This window comes from Elephas maximus, chromosome 10 (genome assembly GCF_024166365.1).
Source record: "Elephas maximus indicus isolate mEleMax1 chromosome 10, mEleMax1 primary haplotype, whole genome shotgun sequence".
Lineage (NCBI taxonomy): Eukaryota > Metazoa > Chordata > Mammalia > Proboscidea > Elephantidae > Elephas > Elephas maximus.
In genome coordinates this window covers 14,315,284-14,338,763 of record NC_064828.1, presented here as the reverse complement: position 1 = coordinate 14,338,763, position 23,480 = coordinate 14,315,284, and the positions used below count along the sequence as shown (strand labels likewise).

At 39.2% G+C, this 23,480-nt stretch overlaps 1 protein-coding gene across 19 annotated transcripts in view; it reads left to right on the top strand.

Annotated features, from left to right (window-relative positions):
- MGA (MAX dimerization protein MGA) overlaps positions 1–23,480 on the top strand; it is a 198,910-nt gene that overhangs the window by 120,409 nt on the left and 55,021 nt on the right. For 5 of the 19 annotated variants that reach the window (XM_049899698.1, XM_049899703.1, XM_049899699.1 and 2 more), the window contains exons 1-3: positions 243–686; positions 8,195–9,317; positions 21,546–22,497. In XM_049899698.1, coding sequence (XP_049755655.1) covers positions 8,257–9,317; positions 21,546–22,497 — 2,013 coding nt within the window. In that variant the 5' untranslated portion in view covers positions 243–686; positions 8,195–8,256. The other 14 variants (XM_049899712.1, XM_049899708.1, XM_049899710.1 and 11 more) reach the window with 8 other exon arrangements.

Here is a 23,480-nt window from a genome sequence, read left to right as displayed (position 1 = left end):
CCTTCCCATTCGGCAGTGAGGCTTTCAGTCTATTTCTTTACTGTTCTTCGACCACCCGTCTCTGAGGGTCTCTGCTTCAACGTTTTCCGACGCCCTGGCGCTCTCCCAAGCCCACAGAACAATGGGGAAGAAGATCTCGCATTCATTTGACGGGCTTGTGAAGCCAGGGGGTCTGCGGAGCCCCGTGTGGGTGGGGTTGGGCGCGGCAGGGGCGGGGCCGGCGAGGCGCCCAAGGGAAGGATGGAAGGCTTAGTTGAGAAGAGCCCGGCGGCAATGGTTTCACAGTTTTCACGAAGGCTTCGTGTGCGAGGCTGAGGGAATTGGGGTGCTTCCTTCCTGCCCCGCCTTTCCTTATTCTGGAAGCTTCAGTAGGTTTTCCTGGGTCACTGGGACCCGGAAAGGCAGCGGTTTCAGCTCCGGGGGCGGGTCCCAAGGGTCTTGTCGCTGCTCCCGGGCCGTTTGGCCTCTGGTACTGGGGGAGGGGCGAGGGAGGCGCAGCTCGCGCCTCCTTTTGCGCCTGCGCGGCAGCCTCCTAGCGGGTAGGAGCGCGTGCGCGGTGACGTGGACGTCTGGTGCGCGCGCAAGCTCTTCAGCTGGAGCGGACACACGGTGTGCGAACCGGGCAGAATAACCCGCCCCCAGCGGGATGTGAAGGACTCCGGGTGAGGCCGGCCACGCCCCGCACGGTAACTCTCGGGCCTGGGTGGAGGGCATCGCTTAGTACTGGCCCGATTGGAGTTTCTGGAGAGTTTGAATCTCTTGTGAATTTGAACGGCGTGAGAAGCGCTCCGCTGAGAGATCTTCGCACGCCCCGGCCAGGCCCGGCCTTGCGCGGAGCCGCCTTTGGCGCGCGCCTATGGTCCCTTGAGCGAGGCTGCGCATGTCACCTTGCGCGCGTCCCCGGCCTCACTTCCGCGTCGCGCAGAGAACTGTCTGGTAACATCGACGCCAGAGAGAGCAGCCACGAGGCGGGCGGGGTGAGAAGCGCCCTTGGCGCTGCCCTGTCCTCGCGTGCGTGGGGTGCCGTGCCGCATGGTGCGATCCGTGTGACGACTTCCAGCCCAGTGCGGGCTGTAGGTCGAGAGTCGTGCTTGTGCGCTTTGCATTTTTTGAGCTCACTCTCGGGGTCTCAAAAATCCGAGGGAAGACGGTATTGTCGTCGCTTCTCTAAGGAGCTGGGTGCAGCGTTTTGACACCTGTACAAACGTCTCTGTTAGCGTGTAATTTCCGGGCAAATTGTTTGAGGCGGGACCGTGAGTTTACTAACGAAGGAGCGCGAGGAAGTGAGCTGTATATAGGAGCGGGAACTTGGTAAACAAAGGGCTAGAGGTTCCCAAGTAATGAAACGAGGGCGGAGAAAACAGGTGGGAAGAGCAGGTGTTGATCTCTTTTTTCCTTGGCGGGGTAACTTGTGGCTAGTTCTCAGGTTTTGGGGCGTCTCGCTTCTTTTAAATTGTCAGGTATGGTTTCTGCCCTCAATGGGAGGTGAGCCTAGGACATAAAGAAACCCCTCACTCGAGTCCCCCAGTTACCAAAGTTGAGGGATCTATATGTGCAGAGAGTATGGGGGAAGTTAGGGGTTATTTCGAACCCGGTTGGTGGTGGAAATGGTAGTGTCTTCTTGCTGCGAAGATTCTACCTTGCCTTCAGAACCCTGGGGATAACTTCCTCCCTCCGGCGAGGGTAGGAGCAGGGAGGGATGAAGGAAGTCTGAAAGGAGGGATTACTGGTAGCGGAGCAACGTGAGAAACCAGAGTGCACCTCTCCTTGAGGGAAGACCACTCTGCCAGGGCTCGCCTCGCCGAAGCGGACACGTGGGTCGGGAGAACTCTCGAGCCCACCCGCGCGCCGCTCCTGCGTGGTGTAGCGTTCGCCCAGGCGTCTGCGGCGCACTTGCTGGCCAGCTCTGCCTGCTCTGCTCCTCTCTGGGCACGACGCCGGGGCTGGGCTGCGGGGAAGGTGCCTGGGGACGGCGTGACGGCTGCGGGGAAGGGGGTGGCCGGGCGGGGGGGACCCGATGGCTGCTTCTGTAGTGTCCTCGGTAACAGAATGCGGCTCTGTCCCGCGGATCGCTCGGCGGGTTCCGGCGGGTGGCACGTGATCCGCCGGGACGCCTCTTCCCCGGAAGAGCTTTCCTTGCGGCTTTTTTTCACGTGGTTCTTGGCGAGTTGGCTTCTGCAGTTGAAAGCGGTATTTGTGGGCCTTTTATAGTCGACGGCGACTGCTCCTCCCTGGGGCAGACAGGAGACCCCTTGCTTCGGAGCAACGCTAGTGCTGTTTGCTGCTGTAGAGTTATATTTGCACAGCCGTTGTGCGGATTGGGTTGGTTGGGTTCACTTCACAGAATACACACGCTTAGGACTTGAAATTCAGTGCCCTGGATACCTTGGCATATTTTCTCCAAGGCAAGGTGGCTGTTTCATTACTGTCCATTTATGGCATAATTTTTTTTCCAGTTCTATCTTTGCAACTGCTGGGGACCTGAGAGCTTGCTAGCTCCGAGTTGTAATTAAGGGACCATTTCTAGGAATAGGAAATGTTCCTGAAGATAGCATAAGGAATGCTATCGAGAGAAGGAGGCAGTGCTATATCTTAGACAAGTGCAAGTCTGTGCCTTAAAACCTCAGGCGTTTCAGGTATTTTGAAATTTACCTTATAGATTGTGATAATAAAATGCCTAGGAGGTTGTGTGGTCTGAAGTAAGTGGTTATTAATAGTAATTACCATTTATTTAATTAGTAAAGTTAACCTAATGACAATTAAGAGATGGTAGTTGTGTTATTTTACTGTCCTTTTCATTGTTTGTTGCCTTATTTTCTGATTATATTCAAACTGTTTTTCTGAAGACTTTTCCAGTTTTTGGGCCCACTGTTAATATTGGTAAATCCTGAAGTTTGAACCTGTTAAAATTTGAGCTTCAGAAACGTGATTTAACTTAATCGGGCCTTTATAGTGAAGGATTCTGTTGAGGAACAAACCAACATCTTGATGGCCTGCCGTACATGATATGCTATTATTATCTAAAGTATGAAGCTAAGGTTGTGGTTGTTTTAAGCAATTTTGGAGACGTTCAGAATGTGTTGACCAGTATTTAAATGTTTGTGTTTTTATTGGTAGTGATTTGGTGTAGTTTTTTTTGCACAGTGTACCAATTACTAAATTAGGTAACTACCTAGTAAACTAGTATATTTTGTAAGTTGTGTGAGGGTCATTGCTTAATTTAACAGTTCCCGAAGAGGTCACTGGTGAAAAGACACTGTAGAATAGGGAGGCTGTAGGTGTCATACTTTTTTATGGAACTTGCTGCCGTATTAAACACACACACACACACCCACACACCCACACACCCACCCACACACCCCAAAACTGTGGCCTGCCTTAAAGATTTTATAGAATCAGATACAAAGTATGTTAGAATCTTGCTGGAGAGAGAGTGATTTCTTCGAGGGTAGCCCGGTACACTTGATTTTTGCCATTGGCTTAAAGTTGTCTTACGCTTCAGAGTCGTCTTTGTGTGTTTGAAATAGCTGAATATCCTGACCTGTACCCTTTCCTTAGAAAATCCCGTACACTAGCTGGAAAGCGTAGGCGTATGCTCATATGGAAGTGGCATCTGTGCTTAGATTGCTGTGGAGTGAGAATGTGATTCCTTGTTTTTAAAGTAATTGCTATCTGTGTCTCAAGATATAGAGATTGTTTTAGTTATAAATTAGATCTTTCATTTTATCAAGTAATGGAATAGTTGGATCCAAGGATTTTTTAAAAAGACCTTACACAAATTATAAGTCTGAAAGTTCTAATTTTTTCTTGTCTTGCACATTTTTACATGAAAGAAAATTCTATTGGATGCCTGTGTACAGACTTGCCTTAGGGCATTCTGACTTGTTTAGGCAAAAGGAAAAACTTGAAATGCATATGTATAAAGTTAGTGTAAAATTTAAGTTCGATCCTGTAATTGTTGACGAAATTGGATTTCTGTCGGTTGAATTTTTGACATTTCATAAATTAATCTTTAAAAGATAGTGATTTTTAACTTCATTGTCCTGCTTTTACCCCTGTACTGATCTGAAAATCAAGATTTTAATACTATAGATGATAACATACAAGATTCTGAATCCTTCATGTAGTTCATTAATTTGGGAGAGCAAAAAAATTTTTTCCCAGTTACTTCTTGCTTTCTTAGTTTTATTTAAAAAAAAAAATATTTTGAGCACTTGCCCACAAAAATAGTTGGTGATTTGTAACAACACATTCAGCTTTATGAATTAAAAAGAGTTAGGAGTTTGTACTGTGTGAGATATTATATAGTTTTTGTGAGTTCTCTAAGCTTTACTGGTCTACCAAAACCAGTTGCCATCGAGTTGATTCCGACTCACGGCGACCTCATGTGTGTCCGAGTAGGACTGTGCTCCGTAAGGGTTTCAGTGGCTGGTTTTTCAGAAGTAGATCACCAGGCCTTTCTTCTGAGGTGTAAACCTCCAACCTTTTGGCTAGTGGCCGAGCATGTTAACCATTTGGACCACCCAGAGTCACCTATTTGTGGCTTCTAAGTCTGTTTACATTTTGTGTTTTATCATTATCCGACAGGTATTGTTTAAGCTTGTTAATTAATTTTAGAAAATCAGTCAGTTTATTAGATTAAAGCCTGAGACAGTTTTTGAAAAGGATCACCCTAAATTTTATGTCTCCGAAAAATAAACTTCAAGTCAGAGGGAATTTTTTTTTTTTTTCATCCTTACTGGGTATTAGTACTTTAGTCTTAGGAAGTTAGTTTCTATTTTTAACCTTTGCCCTAAAAAGATTTCAGCCTGGGAAACCCTAGGAGGCAGTTCTGCTCTGTCCTGTAGGGTCCCTGTGAGTCGGAATTGACTGCACAGCACACAACACCACAGCCATAATAGCAAACAGTAGCCGGCCTTTTTGAAGTACTGGTTTTTAAAATAGCTGTTATCCTCAGGCTTTTGTTGTTGTTGTTAGGTGCTGTGGAGTCTATTTTGATTTTTAGTGACCCCATGTGACAGACTAGAACTACCCCCACAAGGTTTTCTACGCTGAAATCTTTATGGGAGCAGATCACCACCAGGTCTTTGTCTCACGGAGACACTGGGTGGGTTCAAACCATCAACCTTTTGGTTAGCAGCCAAGTGCTTACTGTTGTGCCTCCAGGGCTCTTTATCCTCAGGCTAATGTATATAAAATATTTTAAGTTTTGGAGATTTCTTTTTCTTGGTCACATGGCCAATCCTGAAAGAAGAGTAAAACTCAGATTGGGTGCATTTATTGCTTGTCAGTAGCTTTTAGGATTTTTGATTAAAATTAAGAACTGCAATTGTCTGAATTTTGCAAAGCAAAATTATTTACCCACTTACATAGGGGTAATGATTTAGTATCTTCTTTTTTTCTAAAAGCTAGTTAAAGGGTATAGCTTTACGTCTCCTAGAATTTTAGGTCATTTGGCATATCAGTTCAGTGAATTTAACAATCTGAAATTTCTTTATGACCTTTTGAGATATAATTCACAAAACAAAAAGCTCAAAATTTTAAAGTGTACACATCAGTAGTTTTTAACATATTTATTAAGTTGTGTACTCATCACCAATATCTAATTCCGGAACATTTCTATTACTCCAAAACGGAATGCTGCGTGTATGTTCTAGTTCTTCCTACCTTCATCCCTTGGCAACCACTAATCGACTTTCTGTCTGTATGGATTTGCCTATTTTAGACTTTATATATAAGAGCTCTGGTGGTGCAGTGGTTAAGATCTAAGGCTGCTAACCAAAAGGTTGGCAGTTCGAATCCACCAGCTGCTCCTTGGAAACTGTGGGGCAGTCCTACTCTGTCCTGTATGGTCGCTGTGAGTCAGAATTGACTTGATGGCAGTGGGTTTCGTTTGGAATCATAATATGTAGCCTTTTTCTTATAACTCAATAATTTAGTTTTAACGTAATTTTTTTAATAGGTGTATTCCACAAGTTAAAACATTTAGAAGGTGGCAAGGGCAATATCATTGCCAGCCACCCAGTTTTCTTGGATATCAGTAGTATTACCAGTTTTTTCTCTTACCTTTCTAGAACTAGTCAGTTAATATTAAGCAAATATAAATTCTTTTTTTCCTTGTGACTTCTTAAAGAGGCATAGCATAATCTACAACCCTTCTGAACATTTTGTCCTGGATATGGTATCTTGTAGCGAATTTTTTATTAGTCCATAAGGAGTTTATCGTTCTCTTTATAGCTTCATAGTATTCCACTCTATGGATGTGCCATTGTTTATTTAACCAGTCCCCAGTTTTCTGGTTTTTTTTTTTTATTATTATTAGTGGACATTCCCCCCCGCCCCAGTCATTTGCTGTTATAAATGTAAATATAGGGGATAATCTTGTATATATCATTTATCATGGGTTTGTGTATATGTGTAAGATAGTCATGGAAGAACTGCTGTATCATAGGATAGATGCCTTTGTATTTTTATATTTTCAAGTAGCGTTCTATCATAGAGATTCTGTCGTTCTGACTCCTAGTAACTGTTTGGGGGGGGGTGAGAGTGCTGGTTGACCTGTGTCCTTTCCACTATCACCAACACCAAAGTTTGGTTTTTGTCAGCCTGGATGGTAAAAAAAAAAAAAAGGTATGTCGGGATGGTTTTAATGTATGCTTCTCTTATTCTGAGTGAGACTGTGTACATTTTCATAGCCATTTGCTGTTTTCTGTGATCTGTCTCTTCATATCCTTTGCCTATTTTTTAAATTAGGTTTTTGGTTTTATTGATTTGTTGGAGCCCTTTTTATATTATAGAAACGAGTTCTTTATAAGTTGCAAATATCTTTTTTTATTTCACTTGCATGGTTTTTACCAGAATTAAAAGTTAGAACATACTGACCTTATCAGCATTTTTTTAAATCTTACTGGTTTCTAGGCTTTGTGTCATATTTATTATCAAAAAGTTTTTCTTATGACTTAAGAATTTTTCAGATTTAATTAAATAAAAATTCAATTGACAGTAATCTTACTAAAAAAATTAAGAAAAATATTTAAATCGTTGATTCGTCTGGAATTTTTTTCAATATATAGTCTGAAGTAGGGACTCAGTTGTGTTTTTTCCAGTAAGTTTTTGGTGTTTCGTTATGGCGTTTTTAGGTAAATGTGCAGCTTAGTTATCTAGTGCTGCTATGACAGAAATACCACAGTGGATGATTTTAACAAACAGAAATTTATTTTCTCACAGTTTAGGAGGCTAGAAGTCTGAATTCAGGGCACCAGCTCCAGGTGAAGGCTTTCTTTTACTGTCAGCTCTGGGGGAAGGTCCTTGCCATCAGTCTTCCCCTGGGTCTGGGAATTTCTCAGCACAGGGACCCTGGGTCCGAAAGATGTGCTCTGTTACCGGCTCTTCTTTCTTGATGGTAGGCAGTCCCTTTCCTCTCTGCTCTTTTATGTCTCAAAAGAGAGTGACTCAAGATACAACCTAATCCTGTAGATTGTGTCCTGCCTCATGAACGTAACTGGTTCTAATCCAGCCTCATTAACGCAATAGAAGTTAGGATTTACAACACACAGGTAGTTACATCAGATGATAAAATGGAGGACAACCACATAATACTGGGAATCATGGCCTAGCCAAGCTGACACACATTTTTGGGGGACAAAAGTCAATATGTAACATGTGCTAACAAGTTAAGATAGCATTTTACTTATTTATGAACTCATGGCAGTACCATAATGAAGAACTAATTCTGTACAATGGTAACATGGAAATTTACTTATTTTTTAGCCATCCCAGAAGAACTTGCTGTGTAAAGGAATTCTCTAGCATTAATTCATAAAGTGTTGGGATCTCTTGTTAATGCAAATGACCTTCTAATTTAGCTCTCTATGTCTGTATATTTTTATGCTTTTGTGTAGTTTTTCTAAAACAAATTCACAGTTTTGTTCTTTTTGTGTGTGATTATAATATCCGTAGTGAATTGTTGGTGGGTGGGGTATGAGCAACCAATTAGATTTTAATGAATTTAAAAAAAATAAATAGTCCAGAATGAATATCCTCACAGTGATTGATAGGAAAGTAGAAGCAAAGTCTTAAAAGAATTTAGAAATTTGGGGGAGATAACATAGTGATTCTTGTTTTTTTTTTTTTTAAAACAAAGTAAATATTCACTTGATTTAAGTTTTTTTTTTTTTCCTCCCTCATGCTTTAGAATGAGAAGGCCATTGTGACTATGTGGTGACTTGTCTTACTACTGAGTTTCTCACTGGAATCATGGAGGAGAAACAGCAGATTATATTGGCTAATCAGGATGATGGGACAATGGCAGGAGCAGCATCTACCTTCTTTGTCATTCTAAAGCAGCCAGGAAATGGCAAAACTGATCAGGGAATTTTGGTTACTAATCGGGATGCCTGTGCTTTGGCTGGCAGTGTGTCATCACCAGAAAAATCTAAAGGGAAGATTTGCCTTCCCGCTGATTGTACTGTGGGAGGAATCACTGTCACTCTGGACAACAATAGTATGTGGAATGAGTTCTATCATCGAAGCACAGAGATGATTCTGACCAAGCAGGGAAGACGCATGTTTCCTTATTGTCGTTATTGGATAACAGGTTTAGATTCAAATTTGAAGTATATCCTTGTTATGGATATATCTCCTGTGGACAACCATCGTTATAAATGGAATGGTCGTTGGTGGGAACCCAGTGGAAAGGCTGAGCCCCATGTTTTGGGCAGGGTTTTTATTCATCCAGAATCTCCTTCCACAGGTCATTATTGGATGCATCAACCGGTATCCTTCTATAAACTAAAACTAACCAACAATACACTGGACCAAGAAGGGCATATCATCTTGCACTCTATGCATCGCTACCTACCTAGGCTTCATTTGGTACCTGCAGAAAAGGGTACTGAAGTGATACAATTAAATGGCCCTGGTGTCCACACTTTTACTTTCCCGCAAACTGAATTCTTTGCAGTAACAGCTTACCAGAACATTCAGATTACCCAGCTGAAAATAGATTACAACCCATTTGCCAAAGGCTTCCGGGATGATGGATTGAATAGTAAGCCCCAGAGAGATGGAAAACAAAAGAATAACTCTGACCACGAAGAAAATAGTGTCCCCAGTTCTCCAGGCCATCGGGTTCGCCTTACAGAAGGTGAGGGCTCAGACATACAGCCAGGCGATCTGGATCCGGTATTGCGAGGTAGTGAAACATCAGGCAAGGATTTGGAGAACCCTTCTCTTCATATCAAACGAGACTTTCTTGGTTTCATGGATACTGACTCAGCGCTGGAAGTTCCTCAGTTGAAGCAAGAGGCTTCTGAAAGGTATGTAACAATTTTTCTCTTCTTAAGAGAAAGGAAAGGAAGATTGAGGTGGGCCAGATTTGAGAATTTTGACACATTGGTTTTGTGGAATGCTGAACGTAAGCCGCTGTGAAATACGCCACAACTGCTTTTACATTTTTTGAAGGACAGTTGTTCATTTTTCTGTAATCAATCGTACATGGATTCAGGATCCAGAATTGCAGGCAAATTGAATGACTTACGAGAATGAGGATCTTTCATTCATTTAGATTTAGAATTTTCTTAATTCTCATGTAATATATGTAGTCAACTTCAACTCTTTTTTTTTTTTTAATTTTTATTCTGCTTTAAGTGGAAGTTTACAGATCAAATCAGTCTCTCATGCAAAAATTTATATACACCATGCTATATACTCCTAATTGTTCTCCCCGTAATGAGCCAGCATACTCCTTCCCTCCACTCCATCTTTTCGTGTCCATTTCTCCAGCTTCTGACCCCCTCCGCCCTCCCATCTCCCCTTCAGATAGGAGATGCCAACATAGCCTCATGTGTCTACTTGATCCAAGAAGCTCATTCTTCACCAGTATCATTTTCTACCCTGTTGTCCAGTCCAGTCCTGTCTGAAGAGTTGGCTTGGGGCGTGGTTCCTGTCTTGGGCTAACAGAAGTCTGGGGACCGTGACCACTGGGGTACTTCTAGTCTCAGACCATTAAGTCTGGTCTTTTTCTGAGAATTTGGGCTCTGCATCCCACTACTCTCCTGTTCCCTCAGGGATTCTCTGTTCTGTTCCCTGTCAGGGCAGTCATTGGTTGTAGCTAGGCACCATCTAGTTCTTCTGGTCTCAGGCTGATGTAGTGTCTGTGTTATGTGGCCCTTCCTGTCTCTTAGGCTTGTAATTACCTTGTGGCTTTGGTGTTCTTCATTCTCCTTTATTCCAAGTGGGTTTGAGACCATTTGATGCAACTTAGATGGCCGCTTGCTAGCGTTTAAGACCCCAGATGCTGCTCTCCAAAGTGGGATGCAAAATGTTTTCTTATTAGATTTTATTATGCCAGTTGACTTAATGTCCCCTGAAACCATGGTTCCAAAACTCCTGCCCCTGCTACGCTGGCCTTCCAGGCATTCAGTTTATTCTGGAAACTTCTTTGCATTTGGTTTAGTCCAGTTGTGCTGACCTCTCCTGTATTGTGTGTTGTCTTTCCCTTCACCTAAAGTAGTTCTTATCTACTGTCTAATTAGTGAAAGCCTCTCTTGCTCCCTCCCTCCCGCCTCTTGTAAGCATCAAAGAATATTTTCTTCTTTGTTTAAACTATTTCTTGAGTTCTTATAATAGTGGTCTTATACAATATTTGTCCTTTTGCAGCTGACTAATTTCACTCAGCATAATGCCTTCCTGATTGCTCCACGTTAGGAAATGTTTCACGGATTCATCATTGTTCTTCAACGATGCGTAGTATTCCATTGTGTGAATATAGCATAATTTATTTATCCATTCGTCCACTGATGGGCACCTCGGTTGCTTCCATCTTTTTGCTATTGTGAACACTGCTGCAGTAAACATGGGTGTGCATATATCTGTTCATGTAAAGGCTCTTATTTCTCTGGGATATAGTCGAAGGAGTGGGATTGCTGGATCGTATGGTAGTTCTATTTCTAGCTTTTTAAGGAAGCACCAAATCAATTTCCAAAGTGGCTGTACCATTTTATATTCCCACCAGCAGTGTATGAGTGTTCCAGTCTCTCTCCAACATGTATTATTTTGTGTTTTTTGGATTAATGCCAGCCTAGTTGGAGTGAGATGGAATCCTGTTGTAGTTTTGATTTGCATTTCTCTAATGGCTAATGATCCTTAGCATTTCCTCATGTATCTGTTAGCTACCAGAATGTCTTTAGTGAAGTGCTGGTTCACATCCTTTGCTCATTTTGTGATTGGGTTATTTGTCTTTTTGTAGTTGAGTATTTGCAGTATTATGTAAATTTTAGAGATCAGGTGCTGATCGGAAATGTCATAGCTAAAAACTTTTTCCCAGTCCGTAGGTAGTTCTCTTTTGGTGAAGTCTTTGGATGAACATAGGTGTTTGATTTTTAGAAGCTCCCAGTTATCTAGTTTTCCTTCTGCATTGTTAGCAATGTTTTGTATACTGTTTATGCTGTGTATTAGGGCTCCTAATGTTGTCCCTATTTCTTCTTCCATGATCTTTATCATTTTAGATTTTATATTTAGGTCTTTGATCCGTTTTGAGTTAGTTTTTGTGCATGGTGTTGAGATATGGGTCTTGTTTCATTTTTTTGCAGATGGATATCCAGTTATGCCAGCACCATTTGTTAAAAAGACGTCTTCCCCCATTTGACTGATTTTGGGCCTTTGTCAAATATCAGCTGCTCGCAGTCGGATGGATTGATGTCTGGATTCTCAGTTCTGTTCCATTGGTCTAAGTATTTGTTGTTGTACCAGTACCAGGCTGTTTTGACTACTGTGGTGGTATAATAGGTTCTAAAATCAGGCAGAGTGAGGCCTCCCGCTTTGTTCTTCTTGTTCAATAATGCTTTCCTTATCCAGGGCCTCTTTCCCTTCCATATGAAGTTGGTGATTTGTTTCTCCATCTCATTAAAAAGCGTTGTTGGAATTTGATCAGAATTGCATTGTATATATTATTGCTTTTGGTAGAGTAGACATTTTCACAGTGTTAAGTCTTCCTATCCATGAACAAGGTATGTTTTTCCACTTACGTAGGTCTCTTTTGGTTTCTTGCAGTAGTGTTTTGTAGTTTTCTTCGTATAAGTCTTCTACATCTCTGGTAAGATTTATTCCTAAGTATTTTATCTTCTTGGTGGCTACTGTAAATGGTATTGATTTGGTGATTTCCTCTTCGATGTTCTGTTTGTTGGTTAACTTCAACTCTTGATTAATTGAGGAAGAGAGGGGAAATGGGGCTACTGATGGCCTCAAATCATACCTGAAACAAAACTTTCCTGAATGAGGCCCTAAATGGATTCAGAGTAAACTTAATTTATATCTAATATTTAATATAGGGTCTCTATGAGTCGGAATCGACTTGACGGCACTGGGTTTGGTATTTAAGAATTTGCAGCCCTGGTGGTGCAGTGGTTAACGGCTATGGCTGCTAACCAAAAGGTTGGCAGTTGGAATTCATCAGCCGCTCTTTGGAAACCCTTTGGGGCAGTTCTCTGTCCTGTAGGGTCGGAACCGACTTGATGGCAGTGGGTTATTTAAGAGTTTGTTGCCCTGTGGATATCCTAATCCATAAATTGCCCGACCAAAAAACAAGCTGAAGGTTATTCCATGTTGAGGTAGCATGATGTATTGTTGCTTCTTTTTTGTTTGAACTTGCCTTCTTTTGAGTATTAGAACCCAGGTTTGGCAAAAGTAAATTTCTAGCCCAGTACTTTCCTTTAACCTTCTCTTTTTCCCTAAATTCCTATCCCATTAACAGCTAGTGGTTAAGAGCTACGGCTGCTAACGAAAGGTTGGCTGTTCAAATCCCACCAGGCGCTCCTTGGCACTCTGTGAGGCAGTTCTGCTCTGCCTGTGGGGTTGCTATTAGTCAGAATTGCCTCGACTTCAACGTTTTTTTTTTTAATACTTTGAGTTCAGACTCCGCATGCTCGTGAGTTCCTGTTGACTGTGGATGAGTTAATGCTTTGCTTTTCTAAGTGTTGTTGAGAAACATGCTACTCAAACAATGTCCAGGTTTTTTCTTCAAGGGAGAAAGTTGTTTTCAGTTTTTATGTTTCAGGTGATACTCTTTGTAGTTGCAACCAGTGAATGCCCTCTGATACTTGATTCTCCAAACCACAGTCTTAACAGTTTTGATTACTAACAATTAAAAATTTTAAAACACTTGACCCCCCAATTATAATACTTTACCTTGGTTATCCAAATGCAGTTTAACCTGCCCTTGGATGGTGGAAAATTTATTATTACAATTTCTTTGGAGGCCAGGGTGAGAAGGAGTTGGTTAGGTGAAAAGGTCAGGTATATTTCTTTATTACAGGTAAAAGCTGTTAGTGTTACATATGGTTAAGCATTTGCTCTTAATGGATCAAGGAAATTGTTTGGATTTATTAATGCATGAGTATCTCTGTCACTGAAGGGGGAAAAAAATACCTTGAAGTACATGCTCCAAGAAATAGTACTTTTTAATGTGTGAAAATGATATTTAGCTATATGTAAACTGTCTCCAGTTTGCTTTGGGAGCAGAGATTATTTTAAGGCAAGGGTTGGCCAAATCTGGCATATAGTCTGTTTTTGTATGTATGTATAAGAATAAGTAACAGAATATATGAAATCTGGAAGTTTTAAATATTCTCTGTCTCCTCCTTTACAGAAAAAGTCTCCCAACCTCTGATTTAAGGCTTAGGTGAAAAAAAAAAAAAAATTTTTTAATTTACTACTTCAGTTTCCATTTTCTACTTAGTCCACCAAAGTATGATTATTCTATCATTCTGCTTTGTTTTAGCTAAAGTCATCAATGGATTCTTTGGTAAACCCAGTGATCATTATTCAGGCTTTTGTTTGGCCATTTAAGTACTTGTTTTTTCTCCATTGGCCTTTACCATACCATTCACCTGGCTCTTCTAACTCTTGGTGTTCCCCCTTTTTTAAGTTACCTTTAACGGCTCCTCTTAGTCAACCATTTCATAAATGTTATTTCCCAGTATTATGTTCTTAGTCTTAACTGTCACTTTTACTTCTGTTTCCACCTAAATATTGATTATTTTTAAAGCTAATAATACTTCTAGCCTAGATTTGTCTAATTTTTTAGATCCAGACTTCTAAATCAAACTGGCTCCTGGAATTCTACCTAAAATTTGTTCATTTTTATTGCCAACTCAAACTAAATTTTTTTTCTTTCACCTTAAACTCTGTTCCTTTTAGTCATCCAGATTGGAAACCTCTACATTATCCATCCACAGATCCCATTAAGTTATTCTCCTGTTGGTGGACATTTGAGTTGTTTTTGGTTTTTGACTACTCTAAATAAAGCTGCTGTGAACATTCTTGTCCATTGGTTGTGGAAATGTACAGTCATTTCCCGTAGTTATATATCTAGGGGTAGAATTGCAGTGTTACAGGTTAGGCGTATGGTTAGTTTTAGCAAATACTGCCAGAGTTCTTAAAAATGATTATACCAATCACACTTGCAGCAGCAATATATGATGACAGTTCCAGTTACTCTACCTCATTGTCAACATACGTGGTATTTTCTTTTTTGTTTTTAGCTATTTTGGTCTCACTGTCTTTTTAGGCAACTAATTCCTTTATTGGATGACTGCTTATTTCCTGTAAGTTGAAATTTGTGTCTTTGTTCTCTCCTTTCTATATATTACCCCCCTCCGTTTTTTATTAATTGTGGTTGTTGAGGGTAGAGCTAATCCATATCTTCTTTTACATGACCTTCAAACATTTGGAAATAATTTATTCATATCCTTTTAAGATTTCTGTTACTTATTTATTCAGTCATTCGCCAAATATGACTGAACACCTTCTAGTTGTAGGTAATTTTCTGGGCACTGAATAAAACAAATTCATGTATCATGGCGCTCACGTTTTATATTAGTCCAACCTAAATATTCACCAGTCCTTCAGGTTTTGTACATGTGACATAGTTTTTAGATATTGGATTGATTGATTGCCACACTGCCACGGGTAACCAGTACATATATTTTTCTCCCAAGAAAGTACATCAGAATTCAAATGATTTGAGAACAACATTATTACAGAGAAAAGCACTCTGGTTTAATAGGAAAAATAAAAAATTAATTGACAAATATCATCGTTAGACACATCCCATGTACATAAGGCACATCCTGTGTACATCCTATGCCAGTATATGCGTGTGTACTGCATTTTTCGGGGGTTGTATCAGTAGCACCCATAGGATGGATTTAATTACAGGTAGTTTCCACTCATTGCCTCTTTTCTTTCTTAATATCCCTGGCAGTTTGTTTTCCCTAGCCACATTACTGTACTTGTTCCTTCAGAGGTCATGGATGACCCACTTGACAGATTGATTAGCTTCTTTATACCCTTATTATCAGCCTTCTGGTGTTAATTTGACAGGTAAAACACTTCATCCTTCTTGATTCTCCCATCCTAATTCTTTGATTGCTACTTAGAACTTCATCTTCTCAGCCCTCACCTCGGGCATCTTTTAAGATACTCTTTTCCTCTGTCTACATTCTCACTTTTCAGTGTATCTTCCCTTGTGATTCTAGAGTATCATCTCCACACTGATGACTTCCAAATGGGCTGTAACTTAGATCTCCTGTCCAGCTCCAATGTTTGTTTATCTATGCTTAGTTGTAATTTCTTTTGAGGCTCAAAACTTGAGAGTCTTCCTTGATTTTTTTTTTTCTTTTTCTTTTATGATTTTTCTACTCTGCTTCCAAATCTTAGCAAGTTCTATGGTATTTGAGATTTACACTTTTCTTGCTGTTAACTTTTAACCACTTGTTCATTAGTTCGTTTCTAAATTTTTCCTCTTCAGTCTGTTCTGCATATTACCATCAAATTTATCTTTTTTGTTTGTTTGTTTTTGCATATATAAATATATGTTTTATTTTAATTGACTCAATGGATTGTGGGGGCTAGCAAGTCTGAAGCCTTTAGGGCAGGCCTAAACGGGCTGGAAACTCAGGCGGGATTCCTGTGTTACACTGTGTTTTCTTTTTAGCTCTGAAAAGTTTTTTTATTTTTTAGTTCTTTAAAATTCTTGATTTTTTTTTTTTAATTGTGCTTTAGGTGAAAGTTTACAGCTCAAGTTAATTTCTCGTTCAAAAATTCATTCACATGGTGTTTTGTGACATTGGTTACAGGCCCCACAATGTGACAGTATGCTCCCTCTTTCCAGTCAAGGTTCCCTGTGTCCTTTCGTTCAGTTCCTGTTCTACCTGCCCTCTCATCATGCTCTTGGATGGGAGTTGCCCATTTGGTCTTGAGTATTTGATTGAACTAATAATAAGCACGTTCCTTATGTGTGTTATTTTTTGTTTTATAGGCCTGTCTAATCTTTGAGAAGTATGCTTCAAGAATGGTTTCAGTTCTGGGTTGGCAGAGTATCCAGAGGCCATGGTTTTGGGGGTTCCTCTAGTTTCTGTCAGATCAGTAAGTCTGGTCTTTTTACATGAATTTGAATTCTGTTTTACATTTTTCTGCTGTTCTGTCCGGGACTCTCTTGTGATCTCCTTGTCATGGTGGTAGTTGGTGGTAGTCAGGCACTACCTCGTTCTTTTGGTCTCAGGCTGGTAGAGTCTCTGGTTCTTGTGGTCCCAAGTATATCTTCTTAAACACTTTTTTTTTCTTGCCATCCTATATTGAAAAATCTAAGAAAACTCCCGTTTCGTCTGCTGAATTACTGCCTGACTTTTAAAATTGAAACATGACACATTCATATCATAATTTATGGTCCCGTTTAAGCTGCCTTAAGGAGCCCGGGTGGTGCAGTGGTGGAACTCTTGGCTGCTAACTGAAAAGTTGGCAATTCAGACCCATGCAGCGGCTCTGCAGGAGAAAGAACTGGAGATCTGCTTCCATAAAGACTACATACAGCCTAGAAAACCCTATGGGGCAGCTCTGCTCTGTCACATGGGGTTGCTTTGAATCAGAATCAACTGGATGGCACACAACAGCAACATAGAGTTCCGTGCTGAAAATGTTGTCTTCTAGTTTCCTGTGTTCCTTTTGAGAAGTTTGATGCCATTTTGATTCTTTGTCCTTGGAATGTAACCTTTTACCCCGCTCTCGAAGGCTCTTAGGGGATTGTCTTTTGATCTATCATAATACGAAATTTCATAATTAGGAGCCTTGGTGTGGTGATTCTTATCATTGTACTGTGCGCTTCCAATCAAGAAGTTCATGTTCTTTGCCTCCAAGAAAATTTGCGGTATTATTTGTTAATTTTTTAATTTTAATTTTTCTGTTTTCTCTTTGAAACACCTGGTAGTTGAATGTTAAATTCTCTGGATCGCTTCTCTATCTTATGGTTTGTTTCTGTTTCCTGTCCTTTTCCTTTCGCGTTATGTGTGTGTGATTTCCTTGGTTCAGCTTCTAACTCGACTTTTGAAATTATTATTTCAACAATAATTGAGATTGCAGTGATCAGATTTTAATTTCTAAGAGCTCTTTCATTGTCCCCTTTTCCCAGTGGATTTGTTTTTTTTCTTGTTAATTTATTAAAGCATCAGTATCATGGAAAGCATTATGTTAATAGATTTTGCTAATGTGCGCTCTTATTGCCTGTATATATCTTTATCATGACACTTATTAAATTATGTTATATTGTCTGTGTATTTGTCTGTCTCCTTTACTGACCTGTAAATTACTTGAGTATGGTACTGTGTTTTTTTTTTAAATCCTTAGGCCCAGCAAAATATCTTTCACATCGTAAGCACTCGGTGATTGAATGAAATTATCTGTAGCACTTAAATCTTTCTTAACATGTTTCAAATATTAAAACATAGGATTATTTGTTGCATGAATTATAGACTAGCAACAAAAACTAATCTTTTTCTTTAAATTAACTGCTGTGTAAAATTCATTGGTTTTGCCCGTAGTCTTACTTATTTTTTCACCTAATTCAAGTGGCTAGAGAAGACTTCCTAGAAGAATTCAACTTAAGAATTGTTTGCAAAAGCCTCTTGCCAAGAGAAAATTTCAGGCATTATACATAAAGTTTTTACGGAAAAACAAGGAGAAGTCTTTCTGAGGGCTTTCCTAACTTAGTAACTTTAATTCCTCAGAAAGATAGGAAAACTGATCTAGTTCCGTGAGGTTCTCAGCTACTACAAACAAAAATTAGGTCATGTGGCTAAGTTTTTTTATTTATGATAAAAGACCTGGATATTTTCTACATTCCGGGAGTTATGTCTTCAAATGTGTAGATAATGAGAAAGCTATCATAAGTGTGAATCCTAAATTTTTAAATACAGAATAGAGCTTTACACAAATGGGCAAAAACTTAGATACTTGGGAAAGGGAAAAGAGAGGCCTTGAAGATGGAACTTGGTTTTGACTTTTCTTTAGTTTTTGTTTACTTAAGCTTTGAAAACAGATAAAGGAAAATGCGATTGTGCTGATGGCAAAACCATTAAGTTACTAAAAATCATTGAATTGTGTACTTAAGATGAGTGAATTTTATGTTACATAACTTATATAGTAACTTTTTTTAAAAAATAGAGATAACTTTTTTATCAGTTAAATGAAATTTTCGAAAAGGTGAAGTTTAGCTTTAGTTTTCACATTTAAGTCTGTGATCCATCTTGGATTAATTTTTATGTATGGTGTTCATATTTTTCCATGCAGATATCAAATTGTGGTTGCATTGTTTATTGAAAAGACTTCATTGTTCTCATCAAATTGTACTGGTGCCTTGGAAAATCAGACCTCTCTCTCTGTGTCTATTTTTGGACTGAATTCAGTTTCATTGATTTGTTTTTGTATTATGTTTTGCCGGTACCTCACGGGGGAGGATACGGTTGACAAACGAACATAGAAGGCGTGTGTTATTTGTGTAAAAATACAGTAGTTGCAAAGAGACTGTATGGACCACAAAACTAAAATAGTTAAACTTCACAGAAGTCTCTCAAACTTGCCTTAATTGATTTTAGATTGTTTCAATATGTGTATTGAAAGCTATAAATTTGCCTCTGAGCACTGCTTTGGATGCATTCCACAGATATTGATGTGTTGATATGTATTATTGATTTCTAATTTGATTGCATTGTTGTCAGAGAACATAAGACTTAAAATCTTTGAAATTTGTCAAGACTTTGCTTTATGGTTTAGCTTATGGTTTCTTTTGCTTCATTTGTACACTTGAAAAGTGTGTGTGTATTGTACAGTTGTTATAGCTAGTGTTCTGTAAAACTTCTATTAGGTAAGTCTGATTGATAGTATTGTTCAATTCTACTACATCCTTACTGTTTTTTTTTTTTTTTGGTCTGTTTGTCCTATCAGTTACCGAGAAAGGTGGGTTAAAATATCCTGCGATAGGTGTGTATTTGTTTTTCCTTTTAGTTCTATCAGTTTTTGCTTTAATTATTTTGAAGCTGTGTAATTAGAAACATGTACATCTAGGATACTTATACCTTCCTGATGAATTGAGCCCCCCGATTTTTTATAATGTCCTTCTTTATAGTACTTCTTGTTGTAAAATCTGATTGCCTGATAATGATCCACACTTGCCTTTTTTCTGATTGTTTGCATGTTTTATCTTTTTTTCTCTGCTTTTACTTTCAATCTCTGTCCTTCGATTTAAATGTGACTGCTTTAAATAGTATGTAGTTGGGCCTTGTTTCTTTACCATTGTTATAATCTCTCTTAATTGGGCTATTTTGTCCATTTACATTTAATGTTATTACTGGTGTAGTTGGGCTTTAAGCATATCATCTTGTTTGTTTTCTGTTGCTCTTGGCTGTTCTTTGTTTATCCTTTCCTGTTTTCATTTAGATTGGATTTTTCAAATTCCATTTTTGTCACCTATTACTTCTTTAGATATATTTCGTTGTATTTTTTTTTTTTTTTAGTTGTTAATAGAGATTACAAGGAGCCCTGGTGGCAGCTGCTAACGGAAAGGTTGATGGTTTGAACCCACCTAGCAGCTTTGCAGGAGAAAAACCTGATGATCTGCTGTTGAGTTGATTCTGACTTACAGCAACCCTGTAGAACAGAGTAAAGCTGTCCCATAAGGTTTCCAAGGTGGTAACCTTTATGGAAGCAGACTGTGATATCTTTCTCCCATGGAGCAGCTGGTAGGTTTGAACAGCTGACCTTTTGGTTAGCAGCCGAGCACTTTAACCGCTGTGCCACCAGGGCTCCCGTGTAAAGATTACAGCCTAGGAATCCCTATGGGGCATATCTGCTCTGTCACATGGGGTTGCTATGAGTCAAAATTGACTCGATAGCACCTAACAACAGCAGAGATTACAGTATGCATCTTATCAAGTACAGCCTGAATTAACGTTATACCGGTTCATGAACAGCTAATATCCTTAAAGTTCATGACTTTCGTATATGCTGTAAACCCCCAAAACATTGTTATTTTATTTGCTTAAAACATGCAGTCATTTAAAGAAATACGAGAAAAACAGTGTTTTATATTTACTCACGTATTTATCTTTTCAGGGTCATTTCATTTGTTCCTGCATCTGTTTTTATCTTGAATCCTTTCCACCTGAAGAACTTCATTTAGTATTTCTTGTTTTTTTAAAAAAAGGCCTGCAGTCCTACTTCCTTATATATTATCTGTCACTGTGTATGTGTTGTGTATGTGTAGTATATGTGTGTATATATTTTTTCTAAAAACCACTTCTTATCCTGCTTTTCTATATTGCTAACATTTTGATTTGTGTGGATATTTTGGGGAAAAATAATTTGAGGTACATGTATTAGCCAGAGTTTTGGAATTTCCATACCTGAGGATTATAATTCCAGTAGTATCATTTTGTGTGACATCTTATGTTTTCAAAATACACTGGTGCAGTTTATCTGCTTTCAGTGGCTAATTGGGAGAAGAGAAGACTGATAAAATTACTGTAGTTTTAAAAATAAATCTTACACACTAAAACATGGGTCACATGTACTTACCTTCCACTTTATTTTGGAAGGACTAATATAATGGTGGAATCTTCTACATTGTAAATGAGTTTTTAATCTTAAAGGTAAAAAAATCACTTGGGAACAACGTTGTGAATATACTGAGGATTACTGAATTTTACACTTTAAAATGGTTAAAATATTTTGAAATGGTTAAATATGTGAATTTTATCTTAAAAAAAAAAAAAAAAATCAGGCAGCCTGAAAAGCCCTTCCTGATGTTTATTGCAATTCTTAATTATAAGGGACATGTACCTGCTTATTATTGGCAGTTTTTAATCACTGTATTTCTGGAGTTTGATATTGGGTCAGTGCCATTAGATTTTCCAAATTGAGTTTATTTGAAATTTACTAATAGGAAAAGGAGTGTTACCAGGTGTCTTGGTTCTCGATTTAATGACAAGAGGGTCACTCGGGTCACTCGTTAAAACTTTACTGTTGAAGTTATTTTGTGTAATTTTTTGTGAGAAATTGATAGGAAATATAAACATGTGATAAATAATAAATATTTGAGAAATAGCTCACTAAACCTGGTGAGTCAGTTGGTTTCCAACAGTATCTTTTTTTTTTTTTTCCCTTGACTGTTGTTTATCAAGTTTTATCCTTTTTATTATCACTCCTTATTTCTGCAGTCTTGTTGGCAGCAATTTTGAAGACAGCTCCCACGTAGCCTCACCACTGGACCTGAACGGACCCTTCAATGTTGTCATTAAAGAGGAACCTCTGGATGATTATGACTATGAACGGGGTGAGTGCCCAGAAGGGGTCACTGTGAAGCAGGAAGAGACAGATGAGGAAACGGATGTATACTCAAACAGTGATGATGACCCCATACTGGAGAGACAGCTGAAGAGGCACAATAAAGTTGATAACCTAGAAGCTGACCATCCATCTTCTCAGTGGCTACCAAGCAGCCCATCAGGTGTTGCTAAAGCTAAGATGTTCAAATTAGACTCTGGAAAGATGCCAGTAGTCTATCTGGAGCCCTGTGCTGTCACCAAAAGCACAGTGAAGATTTCTGAGCTGCCTGATAACATGCTTTCCACATCTCAGAAGGATAAGTCTTCCGTTTTGGCAGAATTAGACTATTTGCCTTCGTACATTGAAAATTCTAGTGGGACTGGCTTCTGCATAGGCAAGGAATCAGAAAATGGTCTTAGAAAATGTTCACCAGATTTCAGAGTGACACAGAAATACCCCTTAGTTAAAGAGCCTCAGTGGAAATATTCTGATGTGCCTGACAGCATTAGCACAGTAGGAACATATGATAATAGTTCAAAGGGTTCATCTGGGGATTCATTTTTGGGAAAAGAGGACTTAGGCAGAAAGAGAACAACTATGCTGAAGATTGCAACAGCCCCAAAGGCTGCAAATGGTGGTCAGAATACCTCTCCAAATATCCCTGGGAAAAGAGGGAGGCCACGGAAATTGAAACTCTCTAAGGCAGGACGACCACCTAAAAATACTGGCAAGTCTTTAACTTCTACAAAGAATACCCCTGTGGGCCCTGGGAGTACCTTTCCAGATGTGAAGCCTGATCTAGAAGATGTGGATGGTGTTCTGTTTGTTTCCTTTGAATCGAAGGTAAGATTGCCTTTTTCAGCATTCTAAGAATGCCAATACTAATTAGTCATTATTGAATTGTGTACTGACTGGTAACCAACTGGGAATCTAGTTTTCACGAATACTTTCTCGTTCGTGTATGTGTGTGTTTGCGGGTGGGGGGTAGTGTCTCTAGATCTGATTAGATCTCAGTTCATGAATTTTGTGCTGTGTTTAGCTGGAATTTTTTAGTCTTTAGGTCTTACTGAAATTTTCGTCATCACAGACTTTGTTGTTGTTGTTAAGTGCCATTGAGTCAAGTTCTATTCATAGTGACCTATAGGACAGAGTAGAATTGCCCTGTAGGGTTTCCAAGGAGTGGCTGGTGTATTTGAACTGCTGACTTTTTGGTTAGCAGCCAAGCTCTTAACCACTACACAACCAGGGCTCCTTACAGACTTGAGAAAGTCATAAATACATGAAAAAGTTTGCAAACTCTTCTAGGACCATCTCTCCCCTTTTTGTCAGTGTTTGTGCAATACTATTGAAGAAGCAAATGTTAATGGTCTTATTTCATACATTGATAGTGTCTTTGTTTATTCTACTCCAACTTTTGTACCAGATTATTTTTCTATTACATTTGTATAGGACCCTAATTAACTGTGTTTCATATTTGGCTATGTAGATGTTGAATTCTCTTTGTGCTTTTACCTGTTCTTTTCTTGCCTCCTTGTTAGTTGCTGAGCAGGTTGTCTTTATATAGGCTCTTAGAAATCAGTATATTAATTGGTCTAACTTTAGGTTAGTTATTTGTATATGCTATTCAGAGGTTTTGCTTTCTTTTTTTCCTTCTGATTATAAAATGTTGTTAATGTAAAACATTTAGAAAATGTCAAAAAGTAAGAAGAACAAAATTGCTCCTGTTCTGTGAAGCTGGAATTATTGTAAACGTGATGGTATATTTTCTCCTGGTCTTTAATTGTTCTTTTGAAATCCTGGTTTACTTTTAAACTAAAGTGTTAAAC